This window comes from Pholis gunnellus, assembly GCF_910591455.1.
Source record: "Pholis gunnellus genome assembly, chromosome: 15".
Classification (NCBI taxonomy): Eukaryota; Metazoa; Chordata; class Actinopteri; order Perciformes; family Pholidae; genus Pholis; species Pholis gunnellus.
In genome coordinates this window covers 1,361,149-1,370,678 of record NC_136542.1, presented here as the reverse complement: position 1 = coordinate 1,370,678, position 9,530 = coordinate 1,361,149, and the positions used below count along the sequence as shown (strand labels likewise).

The following is a 9,530-nucleotide window of genomic DNA, read 5'->3' as shown; positions in this document are numbered from 1 at the left end:
ACACTTTGATGAGCAGAGGAGTGTGGGAAATCAAAGCCGCCTCGTCCCAGCTTCAGTCCTAAATAACGGTTTTGTCTTTTTTTTTCTTCTCATCTTCCTCCACATGAACCTCCCTCTTGTATCTCCCTCTCTAACTTTCTGTCTGATCTATTCCCCAACTGACCTCCTCTTCTTCGTCTTCTTCTTCTTCCTCTCTATCTTCTGCCTCTCTTCATTTCTGCTCTCCCCCGTGTCTTTTTCCTCAATTCCTTCTTCTTTCACTCCTTTCTCCATCTTCTTTCTATCTCTTAATGCTCTTCATGCTCTTCCCTTTCTCTTGTTTTTCCTCATCTTTCCCTTGTCTCCCTTTTTCTTTCTCGTCGTCCTTTATTATCGTCCCTACCGTCTCTCCTCCATCATCCCTTTTGGATTGTTTCCTCTAATTCTGTCCCTCAATTTGCAATTTCCCATTTCTTCCATTTTTACTTCTCCTTCATTCCTATTTCCTCATTTCTCCCTCCCTACTTCCCTTCTTACTCCTTTCCATCCCCCTTTCTCCTCTGCTCTCTCCTCTTCCCTTCCTCTCCCCCCCCCCAACACTTTATAGCCAAAATCCTCCAAGCCCCCGAAGCCTCTGTACCCCCCCACCAGGAGAACCTGGGAGAGCAACTATTTTGGCGTTCCCCTGCAGAACCTGGTGACCTCGGACCGACCCATCCCGCTCTTCATCGACAAATGCGTCGACTACATCGAGCGCACAGGTGAGTCATTGTTTCCATTGTTTTCTCACTCTTCTTCTTCTTCTTCTTCTTCTTCTTCTTCTTCTCTCTTGTTGTCTGTTTTCCTTTTATCTCCTGCCTGTGCGTTCAGGTGCAACCGGGCTCTCTCTGGTGTTTTGTAACTCTTGCAAAGTGAAGCTGGTTTGTTCTTACATGCAAAAGCTTTGTTGTTGTTTGCCGTGGAAATTCCTCTCATGTCTTTCCAAACGAGTAATGATGCGGGAGGAGGAGGAGGAGGAGGAGGAGGAGGAGGGACGGGGGGCTGGGGAGATGATTTGAGGTGGGAGTGGGAAGTGAATCTAAATTATTATGAGATTCATTCTCGGATCTGATACCACCCACCAAACATGTTTTGTCTGGTCCGTCAACCAGCCTGCCGGGCTGCCAGTCGATACAAGTCAATTTGAATTCAATGAGCTTTATTGGCACGCCGTTTGATGTGTTGCCAGAGCACTGCTGGAAAGATTACAAAATAAGATGGCGAAAGATTACCGTGATCAAAGAAAACTGATTAAGGAACGTCAGCGGAGAGATTTACTCGAGTACGTGCCGTCCCTTAATTTACCCAAGAAAAGAACACGAGATACTCGTAAGAACATGTCAGAAAAATGAACGACGCTGAAGTACCATCAGTTTAAGGTACAACATGTCAGCAGGTAGCAGGAAAAAAAGCCACATTTAGCTCCAGCTTCTCAAATGTGAGGATCTGCTGCTTTTCTTTGTTTTGTGTTATTTGTGAAGTGAATATTTTGGGTATTTAGACTATTAAATGGACAAAAAGGAGCTATTAGAATATGTTGCTTTGGGAAATTGTGATGCTGGTTGGCAGTAATGAAAACAATCGCTGGGTGCACCAGTCTGCACAGTCAGACATACTCTTACTCTCTCCTAAGGGTTGCAAGTTCAAATCCTCAGTTCAAATTCAAGAGTTTTGAGAAACTTTAAGGAATACCTCAAGTACATCAAATGCACTTTGGTTTGTTTGCAGGTGATATTAATAGAGAGTCTGAAATGTCAGTGTGAAATACATTTTCTACACATCCCAACAATGGTTAAGATGCCCTTGAGCAAGGCTCATCATCCCCATCAGCTCCCTTAAAGCTGCAATAAGACAACTGCAGAAGTCAGTGGTTGTGTCAGAAGACCAGATCTTTTCTGGATGAGTCAAGCTTTGGACCAGTTTGGACATGTGAAGCTCAAACTGGCCGCCGCAGTGCATGCTGGGTTTACGGTTTTGAAGCCTCTCGTTGGCCTTGTTTAGCCGTCGCCATCTTTGTTTTTGGAACCAGAAATGACACAAGAGGAGGTGGAGCAAAGTACAACCGAACGGGTTTGAAGTTCAACACCCAAACCCCCAAATTCTGTGAATGAGGAATGTAGCACAACATCAAAGTGAAAGCAGCGCTCTGTTTATTTAAATATGAAAGTGCAATAAAAATGTTCTTGAGGGACGACTGCAGTGAGATTCAAACCCCCAACCCAGACCCCAAAAACAGCTTCCCCTCAGCATATTAAAGACCCAAACTCTCACCACTGAAATGAATATTTCAGACACATTTAATATTGCATGAGTTTGTTGCATAATGTAATAACACTCGGTCCAGTGCTCTTTTTTACATGTTTAGTGCCTTTAAGAAGCAAAAGTGCAGAAAGACGTCCAAGTAACTCCCCCCCCCCCCCCAGTCAGATTCTCCAAAATATCCGATGATGTAATGCTTCCTGTTGAGGTTTTTCTGCTGTGTATTCAGGTCAGTTTCTATTCATTCAGGGGCTCGATTCAGGATCAGTTGTGGTCTTAGTGAAAGTGACAAAATGTCTCTTTTAAGGTATTTAGAGGTAGTATTTTTTGTGTATTTGTACACAGTGTGCCCCCCCCCCAGCCCTCGACATATAAACCCCTTCAACACAAGACTGAAAACACGTCTTATCACCGCGCTCCCTTTACCTCGCCTCCTTCCTATGTGCAGCAAACGTACACCACCAACATTAAAGGCAGCGTTTCCTGTGTTTCTGCCCGTGAGCGAGCTTCTGTTTCTGAAGGCGGCGCTCTGAGCCTGAGCTCTTCTTCTTCTTCTTCGCTCTGGTTCCGTTAATTCCTGTCCTGAAAATCCCCCTTCGAATATGTTTTGATATTCAGCTGGATCTACATGAGCCCCCCTCTCTCTCCGCTGGTGGCTGCCAACCAAATTTCGGATTAATCCCAGCGCTGTGTGTGTGGTTGTGTGTGTGTGTGTGTGTGCGTGTGGTTGTGTGTGTGTGTGTGTGTGTGTGTGGACGCCTGCCAGCTGACAGTGGTGTATTGGAGATTTCATGGCTAGTGCCGTGAAACCCTCTAAGTCCAGACGGTCTGTTGGATTTAACAGCTTTCATTTCTCACCAGATGTAGAAAGTGTTGTTGTTTGAGGTGCTTTTTAAAAGCCCTTCAGGCTGTTTCTCTGTCGGAGTGAGAGGAGGAGGTTTGTGTCGTCTTTAATCTGCCTGTAGAACATATCTGAGTCCATAGCTCAGAGGGTGGGGTCCTCCTGAGAAATGTACAGAGTGATGGTGGGTGTTGGCATTACGCTCAGTTTTCAATCTGCAGACATCCACCCTGCTAACGTCTGCTAACGTCTGCTAACGTCTGACCTGTGAGCGTGGTGGGAGGAGAGACTCCGTCCCGATGGGAACCATTAAAACTTCCCCATGATGTCGTGTTATTGCTGTTTTTTTCCCCATCTAACAACAGACACTTGTCACTCTAATTGGAGGTCAGAGTCAAAATGTTAGCGCTCTCCTCTCCTCCACGGTGGACCGGTTCATAGCGTTTCTGTCTCCTTGTTTAATGGTTTGGCCCAGCTTTGCTCTGGTTTAGACGTTTCTTTAACATAAGACAGGTTTGTAGGTCGTCTGTAGAAAACGTAACTCCATATTTCACAAAGTAAAGTTCATAAAAAGCCTCGTCTCAGACAGTATCTATAGCATCTATCTCTAGTAGTGAAATACATCCCAGCTCAGGCAAATATTCACACTTGAGGAGCTGAGTCTGCTGTTATTAAAAATCATTCCTGATTAATATTTTTGTCGGTAAACTAACGAAATGAATCGGCTAATCGTTTCAAATCTACAGAAACGTATTCAGACGTATATCCACAATGCTCAGAACGTAGGTTTGAGTTCTGTGTGGAGGCCACACGGCCGCCTGGTCTGGTTTCACCGCATGTAGTCGGCCGAGAGGCAGCGAGGTGACGATGGTGTCTGTGGTTTCAGAGTGTGTGAGGAAAAGCTGTGACTTTATGTGAGTGTGGCTGTAAATGTGACTGAAGGCGTGAAGCTGTGGTGTGTGTGTGTGTGTGTGTGTGTGAGAGAGACCTTCATTTGCTGGCATTTGTGTGGCTGATAAGTGTGTGTGTGTGTGTGTGTGTGTGTGCACATCTAACGTTCTCAGGTTTTATGGTGAAACCTCGACGTGGCGTTTCTCCAGGAACGAGCTAATTAAGAGCTCGTCTGTGTGTCAGGAGTTCTGTTTTAAGAGTGGAAGTGAACTCTTGAGATAAAATGCTGCCTATTAAATAAATATGATGTTTGTTCTGTTTCCTGCTTGTTATCATTTTCTTTAGTGCGCTCCAGTCACCACTTTCTAATTATAACACAACTCACAGGCCTCCCAGAGGGCCTCGCAGCCCTGCAACAGAAAAGAGAACGAACTGAAGCCTTCAAGGGTCCTGAAAGAGAACAGGTGGCCTTAAAAAACGCCCGTTTTAAATTGAAAGTGAGCAGCCGGATGTGTCCACGTGGTTCATCTTTGTGTCTGAGTGAGATGGGGACGTATTAACTGGGACACACGTCCATAATGTCCTTCCTCTGTGGGGCTGTTAGTAGACGTGTTAGTACGTCTCTGTGCAGTGGATCACAGCTGTCTTCATATGCTTTATTGTTTTGTTTTTTTGTTGCTCTGGTTGCAGTGATGAGGAATATCAGCCGCAGTAAAAAATGTGGGCACCAAGGAGAGAACTTGTTCTGGATCAAAGGACGGTTCGTCTTAATTTGTCCTCCATTGTTGTTGCCGACATGTAGGATGTGACGCTTTGTCCTCTCGTGTCTGTCCCGCCCCCTCCTCCTCTGTGATTGGACGGCTGGTTGTAAACAGTGACGAGCACGTTTTAATGTTGACAGCGTGGTTATTGACATGTGTCTAGTATCGGATTCTTCTTCAGCTGACGGCATCAGCTTGTTCAACATCAGATCGTTTTATCTGCGTGTGATCATGTTCGACACGACCGATTGTAAGACTTCACTGAGATAAGAAGGAACTTTATTGATCAAAGATTACAACAGAAGAATAAGAACAAAGAAGAATACAAACAGATATGAACAACAGAGTAATAACACTGACATCACTGCAAAATAGAATCCAAGGCAGAGCGTGCCTCTGCCTTGGATTCACTCTAGAAATGAGAGTGAAAGAAAAAAGGGAAAGAAAGCTGCTGAAGTGAAGTGAGCATGTGAAGCATCCTGATGTCCTCTGTTGGTTTCTTACCCGGATCTGAAGCAGTCAGGAGCATAAGAACCTCTTTGAATGATCGGAGAAGCATCAAAGTGTTGAGTGACCAAAGATGAACCCCGTCTGGTTCTCCAGCGTGTCGTCAGCCTCACATTTATTCTCTGAACGCGTGTCGGAGTAAATGAGTGTTTTTCTGCGTGCGAGCGGAGATCTAAAGGAGGATTTGTTTGGTCTGGTCTCTGGAGGACTGAGCGTGCCTCTGCCTTGGATTCCTCTCTTTGTAGCGCAGTGACGGGTCCTGACCTTTTACATTTCTGCAAAAACGCAGCAGCGATGGAGGATCAGGCTCTGAGACGGCCGGCGTTTTACCAACTCCACAAGGTCAGGAGCTCCAATCTCTGCTCTGTACTTCCAGCATTAAGCTCAACGCCGGGACAAAAGCTCCGGTTTCTACCAGCAGCCAATATGAAGGAGACCCGATGACGCTCCTGAGAGAGAGAGAAGGAATGAAGGCTCGAGTAAAGAGGCTTCCTTTATAATAGTGCGTGTAGAGAAGGTGACACGAGGTATTCTGAAGGTTTCCTCACACACGTTCACACGGCAGTTGTAGATTTTTGAGAAACGACCTCTTTGGTGAAGAGGAACTCTGCTGGAGTTGAACGTGTTTCAGGCTGGTCTCATCCGGTATTCACAGCAATAACTACCGAAAATATGTTGTTCACGGATGAGTGGGAGGAGGAGCAGGACTCCAGGAGGCCGATGTGTTCGTTCCCCGTGAGGAACAAGAAGTCAACGTTGTGGTTTTGTCCCCTAAACCTAAACTGAGTTCCCTCTTGAAGACAGAAGTTTATTTTAAAAAGACGGTCTGCATGTAACGAGCAGAAATTAACACGAGTTGCTGGATTTCGTAGGAAAACGCTAAAAAGAAATCCTCCGGACTGATTACAGGGCCGAAGTCTCATCATCCAACTGTCCTCGAATGCAACACGGGGACGTCCGTCTTCAGCTGTCTGTTGAGGCAGAAGAAGACGGATTATCTGAATCTTTCTGGCATTAAAATGAAGTATAGAGATGGTTCCAGCGTACAGACTGTTGATTTGAATATTCCTCCTGAAACCGTTTAATGAATACGCAGCACAGCAGTGAATAATGATCCGAGTGCTCACTGATGCACATTCTTCACGTTTTAATATGCCGACCAGCAGCGCGGTGCACAATACTTCTGTCTTTATTTAACACAAATAAAACCACGTCTGTGTGTCTCCTCGGATGGAAAACAGCTTCTCTCTCTTCCTCCGCTCGTCTTGATGGTAAAACGCTTCATAAAAGATCTGAAAGCTGGAAAATGCAAAACAGTGTAAGCGAGGCTTCTCCTGCTTTCTTCCTCTTTGTTCGCCCCCAAAATCGCTGACATCTTTGTATTTTAAAAAAATTGCTGAAGCACACACACACACACACACCTACACACACACACACACACACACACACACACACACACACACACACACACACGCGCTCCAGGCTCCAGTCTGCACCAGTTCAGGCTGCATATATTTAAATCTTGTATTTATGAAACTGCTGCCTTTTAAATTTCAGTAAAATGTAACCATCCAGCCGTCTATTTCATTTTTTGGCTTCCGAAATGCCGAAATGCCGCTCTGCACACACGAGGAACTCTCCGAACGTCCGTCTGGCGTCTGAGAATGAAACCTTTAGAGGAACCGAGGGTCTCGCAGAAGAAGCCTTTCAGACGACGAGGCCACACGGCTCCTCGCTGCCCGACTCCATTAGAGACGTTTTATTAAATGTTTCCTCCTCCCCAGAGGGGAGAGAGAGAGGGAGAGAGAGAGAGAGAGAGAGGGAGAGAGAGAGAGAGAGGGAGGGAGGGAGGGGGAGAGAGAGGGAGGGAGGGAGGGGGAGAGAGAGATGATTAAATGGCGTTTTGATGTTGATGCATTAGGAAGTCCCACTGCTTGTTATCTTCCTCAGCTCTTAGTCTAATGTGAGGGAGGAGAGCAGCTCCTCAGAAGAACTTCCATCGTTTGACTGAATAAAACTCGTCTTTTATGTCCGTTATTCATTTGAGTTTTTTTTTATTTCTTAATCAGAAGCTCTGATAACAGAATTAAACCGTTCAGAGAAAATCGTTTCACTTTAGAGATATTCTTCAATTTCTCATCGGTTCATCAGAGTCAGAGATTTATTACCAACATTTGTGTCTTTTTAATAAACACGTTTTAATTAACTTAATTATTATTTATAATAATTATAATTAAGCAGAGAGAACTGAAACGTTTAAGTTGTGCAATATAACTCCATCATAAATAATAAAGGAAAAAATGCAAGTTTAATTAATTTTGGAAATTTAGTCAAGTGTACACAAGTAGAGGTTCCATATATATTGAACTATTCACATGTTTACATCCTCTCCTCTCCTCTCCTCTCCTCTCTCCTCTCCTCTCCTCTCTCCTCTCCTCTCCTCTCCTCTCCTCTCCTCTCTCTCCTCTCTCCTCTCCTCTCCTCTCCTCTCCTCTCCTCTCCTCTCTCCTCTCTTTGTGCTCATCAGCCTGAAGTTCAGTCAAAGTTTCTCTGAATTGTTGTCACCTGACTGTTGGTCTCAGATGAGTCAATCATGACTTCATAGTTGCTCAGAGAAGCTCACAATTTAATGTTTTTCACAGAATCTCATTAAAGTAAAGGGTTTGTTTGTGGCGAGATTTTAAAAGTAGAATAAAATATTTATGATAAAAAATGACATTTTAAAGCTTCGTTTTGGTGTGTTTCACTCACTCTGTCATATATAATAATTATATATATATATATATATATATATATATATATATATATATATATATATATATATATATAGTACCCGTTAGTGCCCGTTAGTACCCGTTAGTGCCGGTGGCTCTGGATGAAGTCGGGACCCAGCGGACCGGTTTTAAACCTCTGAGCTCAGGAGAATAATTCAGCCGCCATGTCTTCACACAAAGCTGATTATTGGCTGTTTTCAGCCTGCTTTGAAGTCGGATCACCAGTCTCCACTTTGACAGAATGAAAAGAAGGATTTCCTCTGGAGTGAAGTTACATTTTTATGAAACATAATTCATAGGTTTCCGAGTACGTATGGAAGGATGTCGTCACTGAGTGGACCCTAAAGGTCGTCCGGAGAGCGCTCAGAGTGACGTAAGAGGTACAAAATCTGACAGGAGAGAAGAAGTACTGTGTATACACTACGTCTCTCCACTTCTCTTTATTATATATTATATATTTATTATATATATATTATGTCTCCGCCTGCAGCTCTCGGAGCTCCGCAGCAGGAATCAGCCAAAGTGAGAGTTCAAGTTGGAAATTGATTGGCTGCTGGCACGCTTCCATTCATCCTCCTCTCACATTTTCTTTATGTGTGTGTGTGTGTGTGTGTGTGTGTGTGTGTGTGTGTGTGTGTGTGTGTGTGTGTGTGTGTGTGTGTGGGGGTGTGTGTGTGTGGGGTCTGATTGTGTGTGTTCTGCTGGCTGCTGCGCTGACGTCATGTCCAATGGAAACTTCCTGTTCACGGGTCAGAGCGCCCAGTGCTCCCAGCAGCCCGGTGGGATGGTCGTCACTTGTCTGCGGTCTTCTGGTGTGAAGAAGAAACTCGCTTAATTCTCTAAAATGTGGATAAATGTTGCACAGAACACAAGTCTGCATGCAGAATTGGCGGCCAGTTGTCATTTAGCCACGCCCCCATTTCTCTATATAAGGAGATCAACTTCTGCTCGTTGCATAAATCCAGTCTTTTTAATAAATAAAACGTATAATGCAGCGACGGCACATCTAACAGACTAGCCATTCACGTTAGCATTATGCTAATCCATTGTTTGTGAAGGACGGGTGTGTCAGCATGAACCTGCAGCCACGTTGAACCACGACGCTGCAGAATTTACAACACGTCGACGTATTTCAGTCCAAACTCAAGTTTATTGTCGTGTGTGCAGTTAAAAACAAGTTGTGTTTCACTTCTTAATGCCGACACAAGTAAACAAATAAAGAACATTATGTACACTATACTGAATAATAGGACAAGATGGAGATAATCGGTCCTAAATGCTGCATGTTTGTGTGATAAATATAAAACCATGCAGCTAGCTTAGAGACTGTACTTCCTGTGTTAATGTGAAACATGTTAACACAACAATCTGCTGTGTTTTTATCTTATTAGAGTCACGCTGACGTTTGTCCTGTGCGTATTTCATTAAGTAGGAGTTTCCAGCTTTATTATCACAAAGACTTTATTCCAGTTCTTGTTC

At 44.3% G+C, this 9,530-nt stretch overlaps 1 protein-coding gene across 1 annotated transcript in view; it reads left to right on the top strand.

Moving 5' to 3' along the window:
- arhgap5 (Rho GTPase activating protein 5) overlaps positions 1-9,530 on the top strand; it is a gene marked incomplete at its 3' end in the record, with an annotated part of 36,005 nt that overhangs the window by 9,745 nt on the left and 16,730 nt on the right. Inside the window, exon 3 of the mRNA XM_079174436.1 lies at positions 587-740. Coding sequence (XP_079030562.1) covers positions 587-740 — 154 coding nt within the window. The remainder of the gene's footprint in view (positions 1-586; positions 741-9,530) is intronic.